The sequence below is a fragment of the Leopardus geoffroyi genome, chromosome B3 (genome assembly GCF_018350155.1).
Source record: "Leopardus geoffroyi isolate Oge1 chromosome B3, O.geoffroyi_Oge1_pat1.0, whole genome shotgun sequence".
NCBI lineage: Eukaryota > Metazoa > Chordata > Mammalia > Carnivora > Felidae > Leopardus > Leopardus geoffroyi.
This window is the reverse complement of record NC_059337.1, coordinates 9,143,279-9,165,309: the sequence shown is the minus strand read 5'-3', so window position 1 is coordinate 9,165,309 and position 22,031 is coordinate 9,143,279. Positions and strand designations below refer to the sequence as shown.

At 43.8% G+C, this 22,031-nt stretch overlaps 1 protein-coding gene across 2 annotated transcripts in view; it reads left to right on the top strand.

Annotated features, from left to right (window-relative positions):
• AGBL1 (AGBL carboxypeptidase 1) overlaps positions 1–22,031 on the top strand; it is an 843,774-nt gene that overhangs the window by 127,213 nt on the left and 694,530 nt on the right. For both annotated transcript variants that reach the window (XM_045448714.1, XM_045448713.1), the window contains exon 6: positions 2,735–2,772. In XM_045448714.1, the coding sequence (XP_045304670.1) occupies positions 2,735–2,772 (38 nt within the window). The remainder of the gene's footprint in view (positions 1–2,734; positions 2,773–22,031) is intronic.

Below are 22,031 nucleotides of genomic sequence, written 5' to 3'. Positions count from 1 at the left end.
TTTCTACTTTCAATCCCACTTGGACATCCAACTGGGGGGTGCGCATAATGTGGGATGGTGGTATGGGTTTAAACTCTGAGAAAATAAGCCCTCTCAAAAAGTCCTCTTCTGTGGAATCAGTGAAACTACCAGCAACATGGGTGCTGGATGTCCATGTGGAGCGGGGAACAGCTCAGCACCCCAAAGGCACTGATTTTGGGGCCCCTGTTCACTGTCTCAATGCAGTGGATTTGGTTTCTTGGAGTGGAAGTGAGTATTTTCTTACTTATTTAGACTTTAGCTGCTTAAAGTTTTGCTTTATTTGTATTTATAGCCATTGGTTGACAAAGTGGTTACCTCATTTCTGATGGGTTTTACATTCTTAGTTACACTGGGAGAGCAGGAGAGAAGCAGAGAGATATGCTCAGAGAGTGGACCGAATTCCAGATATTTACTGTCAAAATAGACCCCGAAATACAGAGCCTCTGGGTGACATTCACATGAGTGGCTTGGTGCCTGGATCTCAGCACCATCTGGGAGATCAAATACTTTGTGTTTGCTCACTAGTTCATTAGTTAATTCCAGACGTTTGTTCTTGTTCAGATCTTTTATGGACCCTATCCATTAAACAACATCTTTATAAGCTTTTTATTTTTAAAGGAAAACATTTACATCAGATTCCCCGTATGCACACATGCGTGTATGTGCATTGAAATAAAAGTTTCTCAGATCACAGTGGACCTTTGCTACATGAAATGATATTGATATAATCTATTCTATTACAGTTGATTCAATTTCATCCACAAAGTTAGTCAGAACCTATGAAATTGATTTTACAATCAACTATTGGGTCACAACTTGCAGTTTGAAAAAAACTGTTCTTAGAAAATCTAGAGAACTTTTTGTTTCAAAACAGAGCCCCTCGTCCCCTCTCTTCCTACTTCCTGGATTGCACATTCTCTGAGTCCTTTAGTGTAGATGCTTTGGGGGCCAACCCTGTACTCTGTTCTTGATTGCATTTCCTCACAGATATTACCTGTTCCTGTGGCTCCAATGATCATTGTTACCATAGTGACTCCTGAATATGTATCCCCAACTCCAGATCTCTCTAGAATTCTGTATCTATGCTTCTAGCATCATTCTCAAAAGTTCCATGTAGCTCTGTGACCCTCATCCTGAGCTCAGCATTTCCCAAATAGAAATGATTACCTTCTGTAAACACCTCAGTTTCCCTCTTTTGTTGCAATGGTTTTTTTTGTTCTCCCATTTACCCCAACTGAACACTTCATGCCATGACCAACTTTTGCCTTTACTTTGCCCTTCACGACAAGCCTGTCATCAAATCCTGTGAATTCTTTGTTTACAAGCTTCACCTCATGTTTCTGACCTTGACACCATACCCCTTTGATCCAAAATCAATCAAAATCAATCAAATGGCTTATGACCTGTGCACTCGAATCAGGTCTCTTTAGAATAGTGGGCTATAGTGGTCTGAAACCTTGTGTCCATCGTTGCCCTAAAGGTGTCTTATGTTGCACTACATGTTCATCCCCTAGTTAGGAGCTGAAAAGAAATCTTTTCTTGTTACTCAGGAATCAGCCTCACCTCTTTGACTAATATGACACTTTAGCATGTATTTCCTGCCATGTAATGTCACTATTTGGATTTATAATTATTTGCTATGTTATCACACTATTCGATATTTTCTAGAGGGTTTGGATCTGGGAGTCACCTTGAACTTTCTTCTCAACATCAAAGAGTAACCAAACCATACTGACCTATCCTCTAAACCAGTTATTTTCCAACACTCATATGCCTATGAATTCTCTGTTGGAATGAAAGTTCTGATACAGCAGGCCAGGGATGGGGTTTGAAAGTCTACATTTCTGTTTGGCTCCCAGGGAATGCAAAGCTGCTAATGGGAGCCCCATGCTTTGAGGAGCAAGGCTCCAAGCTTCCGTTCAACCCATCTTTCTTCATTCTCTGTCCATGCTACACTTCTGGCTGGAGCCCTTGTCACCTCAAATCCTCCTCCCCACCTCTAGTATGTCCCTCATAAAACTATCATCTAATGGATCATTACCTCCTCAGTGAACTCCCCAAAAGAAAAGTGCCATGCAAATCAGAAATGCAGGGTGACCTTATAGACCTGGCCTGTGATCTAGAATGGGGCTCGGTCCTTTGCTTGGAACACCCTCATTCTTTCTTTTCATGCTTCCTTCTCTGCTAATCCCCTTTGATGAACTTAATGTGGCTACTCCACTTCCCCCACTCCCTCCAGCACTGATTTCCTTTCGCACCAGCCCAACCCAGGCTCAAGAAGTTTTGGCTGCATTGGTGTACTCACTCAGCCTCCACATCCCGCCCTTTCCCAACCCATCCTCCAGAGTTGCTGGGGTTCCCAAGTATAAACTAAGAGACTGGCTGGAGCTCTGGCGGGGATGAACAACAGATATATGGGGAGCATAGTGTAAGGAAGGTGGTGGAAGGTGGGAGGCAAGACAGGGGAGGGGGGAGATATTTCCAGCAGCAATGGGGACTCCTGAGACCCATTTTCAAGACAGACACTTTGCTTGAAGCAATTTCTGCATTTATGCTTCTTTGATGGTCAGTGTTGCAATCAATAGAATGCCTGCTCCCCGGTTAATAATGGGGCTGTTAGGTGGCAGCAATGAGCCTGCTGGCTTTGGGATCCATGGGCTGACAAAAAGACCATTGAACATTGACTTTTCCACTTTTCTTTCTCTTTCCCCAGGGCCGCCACCGAAGTTCTGGCAGCATTGCTGAAATCCAGTAAGCACCTCTTTTGAAAAGTCGTTATTTCTTTCTCCTCTGAGTTCAGTGAAAGGTGCTCTTGGTACCTCCATGGCTTATTTCAACCTGGAAGGCAATAGAGCCATTCCTGGATCTTTGGGGGGTGAGATGGAGAATACTATGGCTATTCCAAACGCAAGGCTGCAAAGAGAGAGTTAATATCTCTCCATGTGGGCATGCCTGTGCATAATGCTGTCAAGATAATTTATTCTAAAGGGAGCGTGTTGTCTTCTGCAGACCTGAGGAACTCTCCAGCTCCTTCTAACAGGGCCAGTGGCCCTTAAGGACTGTTGAAATGAGGTCCAGTTTCCAGTAGGGTTGTCCTGTAGAAGAAAAGATTATGGCACTGGGTGGGAAGCAGGATTCTTGCATTTGGTTCTGATACCAGTTCATGACTCTGTATTTTTGAGCAGGTGGGGTGTTGGGAATTTCTTGGACAGTGTAGATTCTAATAACAAATTTATATTAAAAAGTTGTCTCTCTTTTCAGTTACTTGAGTGATTGCAAAAGAATAGCTCTGGGGGTCTGAATAATTTGAAGATTTTTTTTTTTTGTTTGCCTAGTAGCCCTGGTCTAATTACATTGGGAGTCAATTTCATGTGTGCAATATAATAGAAGACTCCATGCACTTGGGAGCAAAGAAGTCTTAGCTAATGTTTTTATTCTCCCCCCCCCCCCCTTACCTCTTCATCTATTTTAATTTGGCACCTTGGAAACCAGCTGCTTCAATTGTGATATTTGTTTCTCTATAGGGAGCCCGAGGCCTGTGGGTAATAGGTGAACTTTAATAAAACTTATAAATAAATAAATAAAAATAAACACTCCCCCCCCCCCCAACAATGTATCTCTGTCAATATATGCACAGAGAAAGAGCCACATCATGGAGCACTTCCATTTGTAGACTGAAGGAAAAAAAAATTAAAGCTTGAAGTTATTTGGTTGATTGTAACTGGCCACAATACACAGGACTGTTCACAACTCTCTGTCCTGCAGGGAGAGTGAAAGTGCTTAGTGCAGGTTGGAGGAGTGAAGAGTGACAGGTTAGAAAGCCCTTGAGATAGGAGGCAAGGGAGAGTATAACCTGTGGGTTATGGGCAGGTTAAGGCAGAACTTGCTTCAGGTTTGGCATCTTGGTTCTCATTATTTACCTGCCCACCCTGCCGCTCCTGATGACAGTGCCCGGTGTTTGGTGCAGCAAGAGTGCTGGGTTGCAGGAAGTAAAGGACCCGAGAGGGGCTGGGTAAGCCATCCTGTGAATGCTGTGCCTTGGGAATGTAGCTTTCTCCTATATCCCCTGGAGTTTGGGTGGTAGAGATCTTCATGTCTCATGGGGAGAGAGCCCTGAGAGTGGAGAAAGGCTGGCCTCCCTTTCAACACACACACACACACACACACACACACACACAGCGCCCTATTTCTCAGATTGCTGGCTTAGAGGTAATACACAACGTACTGCTATGTGTAGAAATTTGAAAGCAGTCATATGCCCATTATTAACTATTTCCATATGAGGCATGATGCACAGACCCATGGGAAACAGTAGCCAGTGAAAATACTGACTAATTCGGGCTTGGAACCTTTAGCCAGGTTTTCAGCACACTGGCTGTCCTTAGCTAACTGAGCATGCTGTGCTAGGGGATCAACTTAAAAAGTTTCTAACCTCTACTCTGCCTTCAGAACTCAGCTCGGACCTTTCCTCCGAAAAAACTTTCCCTTTTCCCACCAAGACTGGGTTGGAAGACCTCCCCCATGTTCCCAGAGGCTCTCCCTCTCCGCATGATTCCTCCGTATTGGAATCACCAGTGTCCACCTCTGCCAGCTGATGGCAAACTTTTGCAGGCAAGGGGTATCTTTGTAGGTTGTTGAATTATTTGCATTAGCACAACGAAAAGCTCAAAGTAAATTTATGGACTAAACATTAAAATGAATGAATAATGAATGCCTGTGAGTGAATGAAATGAATGAATGATATTTACATATATAAAAATGACAGTACTGCCCTCTACTACCTGAACCCAACAACCCACATACAGAACCAATGATCTTAACACTTGTAGTTCTAATCTCTATTTAACTATACTAATGGACTGTTAGGGAACCGATAGCCTGATGCTCTCCATATAGAAAACAGGTTTTATTGCCCCGTTAGAAGGGTGTGTGGGGTTATTCCTAATTCAGCTTACCTGTCCATACAGACTTTTGTTTGGGTCTTAGCTGTCCACACTGACTTTTGTCTGGGTCTTAGCTTCTTTCTAACATGAGGGAGTTGGATGGGAGGTTCTCTATCATTCTTTCCACCACTTAAAACTCTACCTTAACATGTATTGGGGTTTCCAAATCTTGGCACTCCTGCATGTTGGACTGGATAACTCTCAGTTGTTGAGGACTGTTCTGTGAATTTCAGGAGGTTTAGCCACCTCCCTCACCTTGACTCACCAGATGTCAGCAGCATTCCCATTTATAATGAATAAAATTGTCTCTAGACACCACCAAATGTGCCCTGAGGGTCAAATATACATCAGTGATGTATATTTGACCAAACCCATGAGTTGAAGCCCATTCAAGGTTTCAAACTACCTCTTCCCAAATACCTTTATTGGTATTTCATAGAAATGTTCTTCTTGAATAACTGATCTTGTAAATTCCCCAGCACTGGCATCATTGCTATGATCTCAAAAGAGGTAAAAAACACAAATGGCAGAAAGTTGCTATGGGCATGCAGACATTACTTGAGAGGGAACAGGTTCTAAGCATTTAGAGGATCTTAGAACAAGGAGGGCAAATAGGTTTCATTACAAGTGCCAACTTCCATGTGTAGGTGGAAGGATTCTGAGATCCTATTTGAGCTCAGCAGGAAAGGGCTCAGCAGGAAAGGTATTTAAGTAGCAAAGTTTGTCATGGATTTGGGGAGGTGCGGTAACACACCACCAGACAGTCACCATCTTTGTTCTACCAGCCTAACCAAAGTATTGAGTGGCATGAAGGGTCTGGGTAAGGGTGGTACTGCTCCAGTAGGCTGGGGTTTCTGTGGGAGAGGTTAGTGCCACGGAATCCTCTAGTTTCTTTGTACTGTCTTCACGCATAGTTAAAACCTGACATGGAATGCCTGTCCATTTGGATCCCAGGTGAGTCTGTGTCTGCTGAACCTAAATTCAGGAAGTCAGTTTCTGCCTAAAACTTACCATATGGCACTGATATCTGGGAGTGTTTATGTGAACCTTTGGTTCCTAGAGGCATAATCCTTTCAGCTAGTGATTAGTCTGGTCTTTACGCTTGTTGGTCCTATGAAAGTTGACACTGTCGTGTATCTCTGTAATTGCTTCACAAAGGAAGAGGCTTCCCCAGTTAAAATAAAGCCAGAAGGACATATCTACTACCTTGGGGCAGCCAACGCTTCTGTGGAAATAAACTTGGGTGGGCCTGGGAATCTGAGGCCAGTAAGGTCCTATCTGTACCTAATGGGTCTAGAGGCGGGCTGGAGACCATCCCCACCAGCATCGAGAAAGCAGGACTGAGGATCTGGGAGACCTGGAGCCTGTCTACCTTAGCAACAAAAGAGAGAAAGAGGACCTGGGTCGCATGGGACACTTTTGTTATGCTGCCTTGGCTCTCTCTTCCATCTAGTAGCTGCTACATGAGAAGCCAATGTAGGATAGGTGGATGGCAGGAAGAGGGAAATGAACCAGAAGACATCTCTTGTCTCTTTCCCTTCCTGAGGGATAGCAGGCAAACCAAGCTTGGAAGTCCTAGGCCTGTATTCCAACTGCCTCAGCAATATAGGACGCTAAAAATGAAAAACCATTGCCCATCAAGTGTCCTTTTTGTGTGTGCAGGGGCTAGAATGGTCTAATCCAAATGTCATACCTTTCATGACATCTGTTCCCGTTTGACTCCCATGTGTGCAAACCCTTCTTCAATTTCACTGTACTGAAAGTTTTGCCCTTTTATGCTTTCACTTAAGCAAAACCACTTAGCTTTTCATTACCAAAACTTAACAAAGCTTTGATTAAGACATAGTGCTTCTATTGCAATTTTTTTTTCCCTCTAATAAACCCAAGTAACATATTGTCCTTTGTCTCTCTCCATCTTGTGGATTGCCTCCAGTCCACCTTTCCCTCCATCTGTACCTGTACCTATATCTCTGTCTTTGTTTTTTAATGTTTATTTATTTTTAAGAGAGACAAAGCATGAGCCGGGGAGGGGCAGAGAGAGAGGGAGACACAGAATATGAATCAGGCTCCAGGCTCTGAGATGTCAGCACAGAGCTTGACACGGGGCTCGAACTCATGAACAGTGAGATCATGACCTGAGCTGAAGTTGGACACTTAACTGACTGAGCTGCCCAGGCACCCCTGTCTTTTTTTTCTTTTTTTCCTCATCCTCTTCTCCTTTTATCACTGTCTGCCCCAACCCCAACCCCTGCTTCTCTCTCTTTCTTTTCACTCCTTAACACCCCTTCCATGAGCATTAGGTATAAATGCAGGTTTGAAAAATTGTGGCTCTGGAAGCACCACTTGAATGAACGTGTGGTGATGGCAACCTGCCTGATTTGTACTGGCTCCAGTGATGAATCTTCCAATAATGCCTTGGTATTAACCTTGTTGCCCAGATTTAAAGGTCACATTCCTGCAACAAGGAAACGCCCAAAATACTTTCTGGTTGAGACTTTAAATCTTAATAAGATGATGGTTTTACTTCAGACTACTCTGCAACTTAAGAGGAGTCTGGAAGTTTTCAGAAGTGAGGGCGTGGGGAGGGTGTTGGAAATAGGGAAGTAAGTTAATACAGGAAGGAAGACAAAGAAGAGGGAGGGAGGGATACAGGGAGCAAACGGGAGGTTTGGCAGGAAGATCAGACTCGTCCTAGGTCTTCCTAGTTAATGCTCTGGTTGGCCGGCTCCTGGGAAGGCCCGTCAGCCTGTTGCTGTGGGTGTGTAGGCAGGGAGGACCTTCTAGTACCTACAGCCCTGACTCTGTGGAGACACCCTCATGCTCTCAGTGATGTCTACTGTGGTCTGGCCTTCAGCAATGCAGTGATGGGAGGGCACGATGGCCAGACACCTGCTTTGCTGCAAAATGTCATAGTAGGAGCCGTTATTGAGGTGCACCCATCTGAGGCTTTTGTAGGAATTGTAGGAGATCTGAAGAGTTCTGAGAATGACACTCTATGTTTTAGGATGGTTGGCATTGTGATTCCTGTGACCTTGTGATGATGCACAGGTAGCAGTGGGTCAGCGTGGCCTTCACGGGACTCACAGGTACAACCTGTGTTCCCATGGGGCTTTTCCTCTTGACTTCAGGACTCTGACCTGCCTCAACAGGGATTTGCCCACATAGTGTGTTTTCCCCTTCTGTTTCCAGGTGAAGGCCATAGACTGTCAGAGCTGGAAGAGACCTTTGAGGTTGTTTAGTGCAGTGGTAGTCGACTGATTGATTAATTGATTGATTGAGAGCTCAGAGCCCTATCTTCCACTAATTTCCCTTCAAGATGGCTTCACAGACACACTCACAAAAATATAGGGCTTCTGAGAACCTAGAAAATGATTGATCTTTAAAAAAATTGAAAGTAGGGGTCCCTGTGTAGTTCAGTCAGTTGAGTGTCTGACCTTGATTTTGGCTCAAGTTGTGATCCCGGGGTCGTGGGATCAAGCCCTGTATTGGGCTCCACACTGAGGATGGAGTCTGCTTAAGATTCTCTCTGTCCTCTGCCCCTCTCCCCGTCTTGTGCTGTCTCTCTCCCCAATGGAAAAAAAAAATAAACACTTTTTAAAAAACTGAAATATATTTGACATATAACATTGTGTAAATATAATGCATGTTGATTTGATACATTTATATATTGTAATATAATTGTCATTATAGCACTAATTTGCACCTCTATCATGTCACATAATTATCAGTTCTTTTTAGTGGTTGGAATAATTAAGATCTAATCTCCTAGCAAGTTTGAGAATTATAATACAGTGTTGTCATCTATATCCCAGAAAACTATTGGCTTTGTCCCCTCCCCTATCTCCTTATTTTTACACAGGGAAACTGAGGACCAGAGAGAGGGAGTGACCCACCCAGATATCTGTGACTTTGAAGTTTCTCGTCCGGATGACCCTGGCTCCTTCTTCATATCTCAGCACAAATACCTCTGTGCAGAGTTTTTCTGAATACTACTCAACCCCATTTAATGCCCAGCATTAGATTAAACCTATTAAACCTTTTATAGAATCTTATATTTATACCTATAAGAACTAACCATACTGTAATCAATGAGTCCTGTATTTTTGCATATGTGTATAAGCATTTTTCTTATTGGATATAGCTCCTTGAAGGCTGGGGTCCCTTCTGTGTCCCTCATACTTCACATTGGGCTGTGCCCAAGGCTAATACATTCATGGCGACTAAGGAAGGATTCCAGTTTCTTGATTTAAATCTCATACATTTATTTTCAGCATGCCTTTAGTGAAGAGGCCAGCCCAATTCCCATCCCCAGAAAGAATCAAATTGTGATGTGATTCTAGACTCAATGTCTCTTCTTCTAACATATCTTTTGGAGAAGCGTGCAATATATTTCTGTGATGAACCAAAAACCTGCTTCAAATAATATTGATAGATTTTGGCATTTTTCACACTGGGATGGACTGCTGCAGTCAGCTTTGTGTGAATGCGGAGTAACAAGCTATTATCTATCACACTGCTGTATTGAAATGACACCACAGATATCTACAGTTTATTGAGTTCTTAGTATGTCAACCACTTCATATACATTTAGCCTGTCAAGGAGACATTGTTATCCCCACTTTACAGCTGTAAGAGCTGAGGTTTGGGAAGCTTACGTAACGCACACAACTTGTGGGCTGCAGAGCATACTGCCTGTGTCTAGATGCTGGGACCTGAGCCCTGTGCATTCCAAGAAGAGAATAGTGAGGATAGGCTTATTTAGCCCAAATAAGATAAAATCAAAAGCTGAAAGGAGGCTACATAAATACTTTCTAAGTATCAGAAGGATTTGGGGGGGGGGGGAGGGTGATTGGGAGCATTTGTCATTTAATTGAGAAAAGAGCAGTACATGATCTATCCCATATAAGCCTTGGAATGGGACCTGGTAAGAGATGCCCAACATACCAGCATGGCTGTGCAAGGGGCCAGAGTCTTTGCTGTGAGGCTGAGCTTCGGGGAGAATCTGATGAATGATGGGGTGAGGGAGAGGAAGGGAACTGGGGCAGGAAGAATCACAGACTCCCATTACGTCATGCTGCGTTCAACTTGGCACATTGGTTGTTGGGTTTTTCCCCCTCACCTTGGCTCAAAGTTCAGACCTCTTTGCCAAATATTTTTGTCTTTTGCACAAGTACATAAAATATTTTAAAGGTTTAAGCTGATAGGATACCACCCATTCTCTTTAATCCCCTTCCCTGTCCCCCTCCCCTGGTCAGACTCTGTAGCTGAGTGTGGAGGGACAGGGACTGACCGGACTGCAGCAGGTGTAGTTCCTCTTCTTGCCATGTGGTGGTGCTGTTCTTTTAGTTATCTTGGCCCCAGCAGTGGAATATTTATTTTCAGTGAGTAATTTGTTTATCAGGAGGTTATTTTAATCTAATTTTGGCCATATTTGCTATTCCACACTATCTGTACTTCCCAGCATTAGCAGCTTGCATGTCTTGAAGGAAATTAGCTGAAGATGGTCTCAGAGGCATTTGCTCAGCCATTATTTAAGGGAGTTGGGAGGAGGCGGGGTGAGTGGAGCCCTTGGTTGGAAAAGCCTCTGGAATTTGTTGCATCCCCAGTGATGTTGAGCATGATTGAGCAGGACTTACGGAGGGCGGGGAGCATCCCCAGCAGCTTTTCTGAGGGCTGCCTCTGGTGAACAGCAGCAAATCTTGCAGTTACCTTTCCCCATCTCCCTCATGCCCTTCTGACAACCTGTATCTTCCTCGCCTTTGCTGCCAAGGCCAAAGGCACCACTTAAGGGAAATGCCTGTCGGCCTTCCCACGCTCCACACGAACCCCGCATCCCATTTCATAATGGGTTTCTTGAACTGTTTCCTGCCGCCACTCCAGGAAGTACGAAGCAGGGTCGAATGTGGGAAGAGAATTACTGTTTATTAGAGTACCTTCAAGGAATAACCATCATGACTGGTGATTACAGAACTCTGACACTTACCATGCATTTTACACGCCCATTTTACGAACGAGGAAGGAATAGTGAGGGAGGTGTGTGAATTTCCCAACGATCCCCAAAAAGGTAAGTAGAGAGCTAGGGTTTGAACTTGGTTATGACCGTCTCTGAGGCAGAATATCGTCATATTTCAAAGGCGATCCACACTTTCCACATGGAGTTGGAGAAATCTGGACTCTGCTGATCGCCTGTGTGCTCTTAAATTGCTTCCTCATCGTTGCACTTGACTTCAGCCTGGCTTTACAAAAATGGGCGGGCTCCACAAGATGAGTACTTGGAGGATTCCTTAGTAGGAGAACCCTTTTCAAAATAATGAGGATGTGACACATCTCAAGTAGATAAAATGGAAGCAGAAATGGGAGGCCCCAACGAATGATAGAAGGATAGCCTGATCTGTCCCTGGCTACCCCCTCTTTTCCTGGCTTGCTTGCTTACTTGCTTTATTTATTTATTTATTTATTTATTTATTTATTTATATGCTTATTATTGAAGTAGAGTTGACATCTACTGTTTTATTAGTTTCAGGTGTACAATGTACTGATTCCATCACTCTGTATATTATGTGGTACTCACCACGATAAATGTAGTCCCCATACAACATTTTTACAGTCTTATCGACTATGTTCCCCTATGCTCTACGTTTTATTCCTGTGACTCACTTATTGTATAACTCCCTTCGGTGGTTCCTGATTGACTCTGAGAAACTTCCATTATGTTCCTTGGGGCTTAAAGGAATCAAGTTTGAGAACCTCTGAAATAAATTTTCTCTCGGGACGCTCTCAGCATTCAGTCTGTGGTCTGAGATTATGGCTTAAAGATGCGTGGACACGTCCTCCAGGAGGTTGGAAAAGTGTGCTCGGTTTTTACTGTGTGGTGGTCATAAGGAAGGTGGCCATAGTGAAGTTTGTTTGACTCAGAGAAAGATCCGAAATGTTGTATTGATCACTGAGACCTGGTTGAGGAACTTTTAAGTCTCTTGGAGCCAAGAGACTCAATTAAACAATTCAACTAAATCTAATTAAATGGGGAGGCTCAGCATCCAGTGGAGATTATAACGGTGGGAAGTATGGGCAGGATGGTGAACCACCCTCCCAAGATGGCTGGGGGGTTGGAGGCATCCACACTGCATCTAACAGAGCTGTGGATGGTGGCGTTGAGTTTTTCCTCTTAGGCACAAAAGTGTTGGCTACATCACATACTGTTGTAATGAGATTGGAACCGATCCTGGTTCTTACACCCACACAGGATGCTGTCTTTTACCCAGGTGGTCCTGTACTCTCGCAGTGATGTAAGCCTAGTAACGTAAGTTCTGTATCCAGGGCCTTCCCTCTGGCTTGATTATCTGCCTGTAAGTTTGAGCCAAGGTGTTCCTTTGACAACAGTGTGAATGCCTCCTTAAGGAGGCTCAGGGTCATGTGTGAAGGGTGTGTGTTTGCTAAAAGCTCAAACCACTTATTCTCTGAAAGGATAAGACCTTGTGGAGAATAGTGTTTGGATAGTGGTCTCGAAGCTGGCTCTGATCTTCTGTGGATTCCAATCAGAGCCCCTCTGGGTGTGTTCCTTAGTGACTGTGCTGGAACCACTTCATCTGTAAAGTGGGGAAAACGATACCCTCCAAGGATAATTAGTAAGATTTAAACAGGGTGATGTACATGTGGTAGGAGCATAATGCTGGATCTTAGTACATCTCCGTAAAGATCACGTCTCACTTTATTATCACCACCATTTGGAAAATCCTGGGAATTTCAGGAATTGATCCTACAAAGGCATAAAGCCTATTGCAATGTAAATTCATCTCCTAACATATCCCCTGAGTATTGAATGAGACACAATTGCTTTCAGCCTCTGTCTTCCCTCTAGAAGCTTTTTCTGCAAAAGGAATAGATAAATCATTGAATTCAGCATATCTGGCCCGTTCAGTTGACCCAACTGAATACCCTTATTTAGTTTCCATTCTAGGGAATCAGGGGTTAACATCCAAGGTTGCTGAGCTCTAAATGTTTTAGACTTTAGAACTTGTATAATCCTGGCATAATAAATGACTGGCTATGGATTGACAAAGATAAAGTATCACAGAGATTTAAAGAGATAGACAAAAAAGATAAACATCTCCCGGCTCTGAAGGTGCACAGTAACTTCTTCATCACATTCAGGATTGACTGTACAATTATTTGTTTATGTCGAGGTGTAAGTCAGGTGTTTCCTCCAGACTCTAATATTAGCAGTTTACAAAGCACCTTTTCATGTATTATCCCATTTAATCTTTACATAGTCTTGCAAGACAGGCAAATATTTAACTATTGTATAGTGATTCTCGACATGAGCGATTTTGCCCCGAAGGGGACATTTGGCACGTTTTGGTTGCCATATCTAGTGAGTAAGACCAGGATGCCACCCAACATCCTGCAGTCCCCACTCCTGCTCCCCAGGAAATGAGAATATCCAGCCCCAAAAGGCAATCGTGCAAGGCTGAGAAACTGTTCTGTAGAGAAAACATCGGGGCTCAAAGGGGTTGACTGACTTGCCCAAGATTGTGTAATAGGAACCTGACATATTGGCATTAAAATCCATACTTTCATTTCACTTCCAGAGAATTTCATATGTTTTTTTTTTTTTTTCCTAAGAAATAAGAGTTTGCCTAAATGAAATGCTTCCCAGGACCACTGCATGCACACGGATGATGGTGAGGCTGCTGTGGTGTCAGGGGCGGTTGGAGACCACGCTCAGCCTCTCCCTGAGCCCCTGCCCCAATTCCAGGGGCGCACAGCAAAGCAAGCACTGCCACCCATACAGTATGACCCAGGGAACGCCAGACCCCACCTGGCATCCCCAGACTCCCAGCTTTCATTGCAGCCATCACATTATCTATCTTATCTATCTATCTATCTATCTATCTATCTATCTATCTATCTATCATTGATTAGGGGATGACAGACTGAGAGTTGTGCTTTAGTAAGATGTATTGGGCCATGGAGGAGAGCTGGAGGCAGAGGGCCCCCATAAGAGTCTACTGTGAGTACAGTCTGGGTGATAGGAGAGAGGACCAGACGCATCAGGGGTGACAGGACTCGAGCTGGAACCAGGGAGCACAAGGCTAGGGTCCTGTGCTTCCTTACCGCTGTGCTGTTGAACGCCCGAAGGCCAGAGGGCAGTCTTAGCCAGCCTTGAGGAGGCACACGCTCCCGCCTTCCTGCAGCGCCCCATCCAGGCCCGGAGGCATACTGCAGCATGTACAGATTGGCATGGGATGTTGCCTCACTTTGCGGTGTGTTTCCCGCTGATATCACTGTTCCTCTGTCCCTGGCCAGAAGCAGGCAACGCCACCGACAGACTGGTATCTCACTTAGCAATTGACAGAGAAAAGCAACGGGGAAGGTCTCAGCTTTCCTCTTTCTGGCATAAATCCTGGCTCTCCTCTTCAAGTATCATCTTCTGATGAATTGATGCTGGAAAGACAGTGAAACCAGGAAGGTTTTCTGCAGGGACTCAGATGGGACAGTGGTTTGTCTTGGGTCTTGGCAAGTGTTTCTTTCCCTACCAAAGTCTAGACTCAAAATAAAAGTTGGGATGGGTAGGAAAGCACCTGGAAAAATTGAGGTCCAGGCAAAGATGATCATTCTTAAGTGCTTTCTTGCAGAGATTACGAAAACAAATAACAAAAAGGAAAGTGAGAAAATCTCAGCGTGACATATCCCTCCACTTTTACACAACCTGCCATGATGGATGTCAAAATGGCAGAGGTCACTCATTCTGATCCCTACGCTCCTTTTCAATAATCTCCTACTCTTGTCTCACTTTTTCCACCCGCTTTGGCTGCAGACTTTTTGTTATCTGTACACCAAGTTTGGGCTTCTCCATTTGCTTTCCTCTCAAGATTTCTGGAATTTTCTGCCACCAGATCTCTCCTTCCTGATTCCTTCTTATCATTCAGATCTCAGCACTAATACCGTCTCCTTGAAGGGTCTTTTCCTTGACCACCCAATCTAAAATAGTTGCACCTTTAGTCACTCTACCATTACTATTTTTTTTAAAGTTTATTTATTGGGGCGCCTGGGTGGCTCAGTCGGTTAAGCATCTGACTTTGGCTCAGGTCATGACCACGGTTCATGAGTTCGAGCCCCACATCAGGCTCTGTGCTGAGTCTGCTTCAGATTCTGTCTCTCTCTCTCTCTCTCTCTCTCTCTCTCTCTCTCTGCCTCTCTGCTGTTCTTGCTCCATCTCTCTCTCTCTCTCAAAAATAAATACAAAACATTTAAAAATTAAAAAAAAAATGTTTATTTATTTTCAGAGAGAGAGAGAGTGCATGCATGGGGTAGGGGCAGAGGAAGAGGGAGAGAGAATCCCAAGTAGGCTCCGACTTGTCAGTGTGGAGACCAACATGGGGCTTGAACTCACAAACTATGAGGTTGTGACCTGAGCCGAAATCAAGAGTTGGATGTTTAACCAACTGAGCCACCCAGGGACCCCTCTACCATTGTTCTTTATTTTGCCCTGTAGTACTTGTCACTGTCTGAAATTATTTTTTTCCCCTTTGTGTGTGTGCCTATTTAGATGTGTGTCTCTCCAGCTCCCCCATGGGAAACAAGCCATGGTCTAGCCCATCTCCTACTGTAGTACGCCAGTGCTTAGAACAGTGCCTGGCATATGCTCGTGCATAGTACTTGCTAAGTAAGTGTTTGTTGAATGAAGTAATGGTGGTGCCTTGGATGTGGGGAATATGAGCATAATTTCAGTTGACAGTTTACTGAGTACCTCACCATAGCAGGATCTGGCTTTCAGGACCAAATGCCTCTGCATATTTGCATATGCAGAGAAAACCTCTCAAGTGATAACCTCTTGCTGGGAATGAAGTCCTTTTAGAGAATTTTCAAACTAACAATATTGAAAAGTTAATCATATTTCCTCAAACCTAAGATGTCATGGGCTATAAGATGTACAACTTTTTATGTACCACTGAGTGAAAAAACACTGCCAGTTATAATGGAAACACTATCATTGGTTAGAAGCACCTTAATTTTGGAAATGCCAATGTGAAAAAATACATTCCTTAGAATTGATAAAGTACAAGATGAGATTGATCCATCACGGGGAATGGCGAGCCCTGAACTGGAGGTGTGTGGTGTGGTGTCTGGAGTATGTCCATGATGGTACCACCTTCTCTTTTAGCATCCCAGCCTAACGCCCTTCCTTAGACATGGTTCTCACCAAGGGCTAGCAGAAAAGGAAGATGTGGATTCCGAGGCTTTCCTGAGAGTGGAGAAATTCCTAGGGTTTGGGAACATATCTATGGAGAGGTATTAGAAAGAACTGGCAATTAAAAAATAAAAGCAATGCAAGAGTCTAGATTGAAAACTGCTGTGAAGGATATTTTCTAATGCCTCTCAGCTGTGATTTCTGGGGCTTAGGAAAAGCATCTTTAATTTTTTTAAGGTGGTCAGTGGGAAAACACCTTCAGTTGAAATCAAAATTTACTTTATAGTCAAGTTTCCTGAAATGCATCTATTCTAAAAAGAGGGAAAAAAAAAGGATCCCTGCAAGCTAATTCAATAGCATCATTCTTATATGGGCTAATGATAGTCATGTAGAATTTCCACCATCAATGACATTAAGATTAGCCCTGTCTCAGTACATGTACTTCTGCTCCTTCTTTGTGAGTGAGACCTGCTGCAGCCACCAGGGGGAGGAGCCCATGAGAGCTGGCCTGTTCCCTCCTGCTCCACAGCACAGCACTCCCATCAGAGCCTGGCTTCTGGACTGGCCTCATGGAATCACTGGCTGAGAGTCAGAGAGACTCCCAAACACCTCCTCCAGTGACCTGAAGAGCCACAGGTGTCCTGGGACCTTTAAATCTTGTCAAGTTTCCTATTAAAAATAAACTCTCCTCACAACTTAGGGGCCTGGGAGGGAACAGAGAAGTTGGGTGCATGGAAGGGCTGAGCCAAGGTAAAATTGGCTGCAAGCCACTCCCCTCAAGCACCCCAGGCTTCAGGTGTTCACTGGCTTTATCTCCACTAGCTTTTCAGGAACCTTCCTCAAGAAGTTGGTTACTCTGGCAACAGCTAAAGGGCTTTTTCTGGGTGCAAAAAAGTGTAAACTATCATTGCTTCGGGAGTAACAGTGTGGGATTTCATCTTTGGTGGCAGATGGGGAGTCCCACTGGAATCATGGATAGGGCTTTTGTGAGCTCTAAGGGCTTCAGTGAGTTGTCTGACTTCTCCCAGCCCCTGTGCCTTCATTTGTAAAAGGAAGAAGATAATGCTTATCTCAAAGCATTTCCATGAGATAAATGAGATAATCATGTAAAATGATTAACCCAGTACTGAGAACATAGGAAACATTCAGTAAATAAATACTCCGTAATTGTAAATGGTGTTATAATGGCAGAGTAGGCAGCTCGTTGTTCATATAATATGATTTATAAGTCTTGGTAAAAGCTTGCTTTGTCCAGAAATATCTTCTAAATTGACTCCCTGTAAAGACCACGAAAGTAATGTGTTACAAAGGCAAGCGTATTGTTTCCCATAGTTAAGGTCACCATTACCTTGAGTTTTAATAATGTCCCTCAAGGGGGAGTTCTCAGGTGGTAATTATAGAATGAGAGTACTGTGTGCAAAGTGGGTCTTTCTTTAAAAAAAATTTTTTTTAATGTTTTATTTTTTGAGATGGCGGGGGGGGGGGTGGGCAGAGAAAGAGGGAGACACAGAATCTGAAGCAAGCTCCAGGCTCCAAGCTGTCAGCACAGAGCCCAATGCGGGGCTTGAAGTCACAAACCATGAGACCACGACCTGAGCTGAAGTCAGACGCTTAACCAACTAAGCCACCCAGGCACACCCAAAGTGGGTCTTTCAGTGTGGGGTCCTGGTTGGGATCAGGCAATGTTTGTGATGTAATTGCTCAGGGTTGGGGGACATAGCACAGAGAGGGTTTGGAAGCAAACTTTGAAGAGTAAATGGACATTTGGTATGTACAGTTCAGTGGTCTTCAGCTCTGAGAAGGGGCCACTATCCTGAAAAGGACTAGCTGAATTGTCAATAGTTCATATGAATGGATTTTCATGAAATTCCTAAAACAGAGGGTAAAGCTATTTAATCACCCTGGGAAAGAAGTTCTTGGAATGGTAATGTCATAGTACGCTGTGTGGCTGAAGATAATTTCTGTTCTCAAGAATGATGGGAGCCTGGAATCCTTGTATTTATTCTTACTCCTATGTGCCTTATCAAAGGCAGGGATGGGCTGTTAGCCAGTTAAGCATTATCAGTCAAGAGGATCTTAGAACATTAGCCAGTCCTCTATAAAAAGCTTTGGTGTAATGGGACCCATCTGAGGTAAATTTTGCCAGAGAGGGCAACAATAAGGGTCTGCATTATGGACTTTTCTGTAAGGACACCTGGGATAAATTGGGGTGTGACCCTCAGTGTGTCTCTATCAGGATGTCTAAGGATAGATGGGCAGAAACATAAAACTGGTGGATATTTTGGGGTGAGAAGTCAACTATGTTACACGGAGACTGAAGACACTTGCCTATACATTTTACTTATTTAGAAACTTTTCCTTGGGGAATTATCACCGGTAAAAGGTATGTGGAGTTTGGTGTCATCCTTATGGGGAAGGGAATTCTCATTTATTGAGCACAAGCTTTGTGCCGGGTGCTATGCTAAACATTTATTCCCTCTAATGAGCTTGTAGGGCTGATGTTGTAATTAATCTTTTTTTATCTTGCTTTACTCTTTGCGGATGATGGAAATATAGTTGAGAGTGACTAAACAACTGAACTGAGGTTTCAGAGCTGGTAACTGGTAGAGCCAACATTCAAATCAACATCTATGTGACCCTGGAGCTCCTGTTCTTGAATGAAGCTGTCGAAAAGAATATGTTCATATCCCGAGCATTTGGCACTTTGTTGTCCGTAGTAATAGAGGGGAAGTTGGAGCCATAAGTAGATTTTGCTTATCATGTTGATAATGACAGTCATAATGGGTAACAGGTATTGGGTGCTTAGTATGCGTCAGGCATGGAGCTATCAACTTTGTGTGTATTATCTCATGTAATTTTCTCAACAACTCCCCAGGAAGGGATATTATTAGTTTTGTCATTCAGATAAAGACTTAGTGATACAACAGTGAACTGACAGGTTCAAGTCCACACAGCTGGAGAGTGGTGGAGTTCCTGGCCAGGTACAAGGAGTCCCAAAAGAAAGCCGGCACCTGGAAGCTCTGCCTGCAAAGCAGGCCCATCGAGGCCATGAAGGGTGGGTGACTAAGGGATGGCGGAGTTTAGAGGTCTGCAATAATGTGTCTGTCTCATCTGAGAGCGCGGCTATTGTGTTGTTTGGTTTGTTGCTCTGCCGCTGGTTCCCACACGGCCTCTGCTTTAAGTCATCACTTGACCCTAAAAGGGCTGATGAAATTCCCAGATATGGGAAGTGAAGAGCAGAGATGAAAATTTTCTTTGGTTTTGCCAAGGAACAGTGGCAGAGGCGTGGACTGCTTGCAGGTATAATAATCTGGGTCACAGAGCATTTCTCCACCAGCCTGGCATGGGGGCTGACTGTTCCCCATGAGACAGTCAATCTTTGAGTCTTGAAGGCATCTAGACTTTCCTCTTTAAAAGGATAAACATCTGGGGCGCCTGGGTGGCGCAGTCGGTTAAGTGTCCGACTTCAGCCAGGTCACGATCTCGCGGTCCGTGAGTTCGAGCCCCGCGTCGGGCTCTGGGCTGATGGCTCAGAGCCTGGAGCCTGTTTCCGATTCTGTGTCTCCCTCTCTCTCTGCCCCTCCCCCGTTCATGCTCTGTCTCTCTCTGTCCCAAAAATAAATAAACATTGAAAAAAAAAAAAAAAGGATAAACATCTCTATAGAGATGATCAGGGTTTCAAATGACTTCAGGGAGTAGGCAGGTAATTCACTTTTGAAGGGGATGGGGTAAGAGTAAAAAAGGGAGTTGGTTGCTATAGTAACCTAGGGGCCATTCCCCCTGCCCACAGGCATTTACAACATGGCATGACCAATAGTCTAAGGACCTCCTGTCAAAAAGGTAATATTTTTTACTGCTCCTGATTAGTAAAATGCATTGTAGAGTATGTGGGGAATAAGAACTACAGAAAAGCCTAAATTGAATCTAAAAAGTCTAAAGCAAATAGGATCCTCAGTCTTTTCCTCCTCTGTAAGTACTAGTGATTTCTTGGCACATTCCCTTCCAGTTATTTAGTTTTTTTCTTTTTACCTGAGTGTAAAAATCTGCATCGATGGGGTCTGAGCCAAAAGAAGAAAAAAAAAAAAACATCTGAACCTCAATGAAGAAATACGTGGGGTAAAAATAAGAATATTGCTAGGTAACATTTCAGACATAATTAGCTACACAGACTTCATTCTGGAGGATAATATAATCTGGAGAGGCAGAAGTGGTAGAATATAGGAGGGTGAATTAGAGGGAAGGTCAAGGTTGAGTTCATGCATTTGCCAAAAGAAAACTGGCCAGAGAAGACATTCAACAGGATGGAGACAGGGCACTGAGAGTGCCTTTGAGAAGGGGTGGGAGTGAGGAGTGAGATATTAAACTCAAATCTCCTCTCTGTCCAACCTACCCCCATCCTCCCAGAAGTTTAAGATAAACCAATCTACTTGAGAAATCTTAAAAAAATTAAGGAGCAGGAATTTTTTTCCCAAGGAAATCTTAGTAGAAAGTCCTTTATATAAACAGACTTAAGTGCAGCTGATCTGTTTTGAAGAGGGTCAGGGGACCTGGAGCCCTCTCCTGCCCTGGAGCCCTCTCCTGCCCTGAACCCTGCATTCACCCAAAACATTTTCTCATGGCTATTTGGCCCCTAGAGAAGCACTGTTTCCCTCTCAGATCTTCTAGAACTCCTGCATATCACTGATCTCGGTGACCCTCATTTCAGTCTTAGCTCTTCTCCACATTTGCTCTTCCTCAGTTTGCTGAGGGTTTTTGAGGCATATTGACTTTTGCAAAACTCTGCAAGCCATTCTTAGAGAAAGATTGACTGAGGTGGGGTCAGCGGGGAAGGAGGTGTAGCCATTTTCGATGTTAGTAAACATGGCAGCTTGTTGAGGATTAACGGGAAATCATGAATAAAATCATTAGGATTTGATAAGGGATTTTTCTCTGAGACAATTAAAGATTTTTTCCCCATTATCCCTGCCCCCTACCCCTCCAAAGAGTAGGGGATGAAGGTCATTAAGATAACACATTATTAGTCTCATACCCTTAAAATAGATAAAAGACAAAAGACCTTAACCTCTCTGTGCCCACGGGGCCTCTGTCCACTGTGTTTGCTATTCTGGCATCTTTCCAGCGGGTGATACTTTAATACCTCCTACTTAATCCTCGATTTTCTTTTAAACGTCAGATATTGGATAGGCTGGAACCTCATTCAGGCAGTAAAGAACTCTGGTGCTTTGTGGCTGCAACCAGCCAAGGAGAGAAATACGGTTGATGCAAAAGAATAATTCATTAAAGGAGGTAATGACAGCGATTTAAACCTTCTGCAAACACATCACCTGGCAAACAAAGCTCATCACCCTCAGTTCAGGGTCATGGCTGAATGAAATGTTGTAAAAGTGAAAAAACAAAAAAATTAAACAAACAAACAAACAAACAAACAACAATGATCCCAACTGTACAAATGGGTCAAAAATCTCAGTGGGGCTCAGTGAAGCCTGACAATTTAGAATTTGACAAACTCACAGAAAACAACAACAAAAAAAGAATTTCTTTAATATTATGAGAAAACCCCTCTGGAATAAAGCCCTGAGTTTTTGTGTTATTTTTTCACTTATGTGTACTTACATGGTCTTAGGGAAAAAATCTGACTTTGAGCTGAAATTTGCTTCTCCAATTATGGCTCAGGGGATCTGTCTCACACACCCTCGGCCAGAAGCCTCTATTGTCTCATAAGCCAGCGTGAACGGTGGGGGTAATGGAGAAATGTGGTAATGAGAGCAGGGCTGCAAGATTTGGGCATTTGTGCTGAGAGTCGGCCGGTGATAGCCTCCCAATGCACCTTGTCCACACAAGCAGAGATGACCAGACATCTCTGGGGCATATGTGGG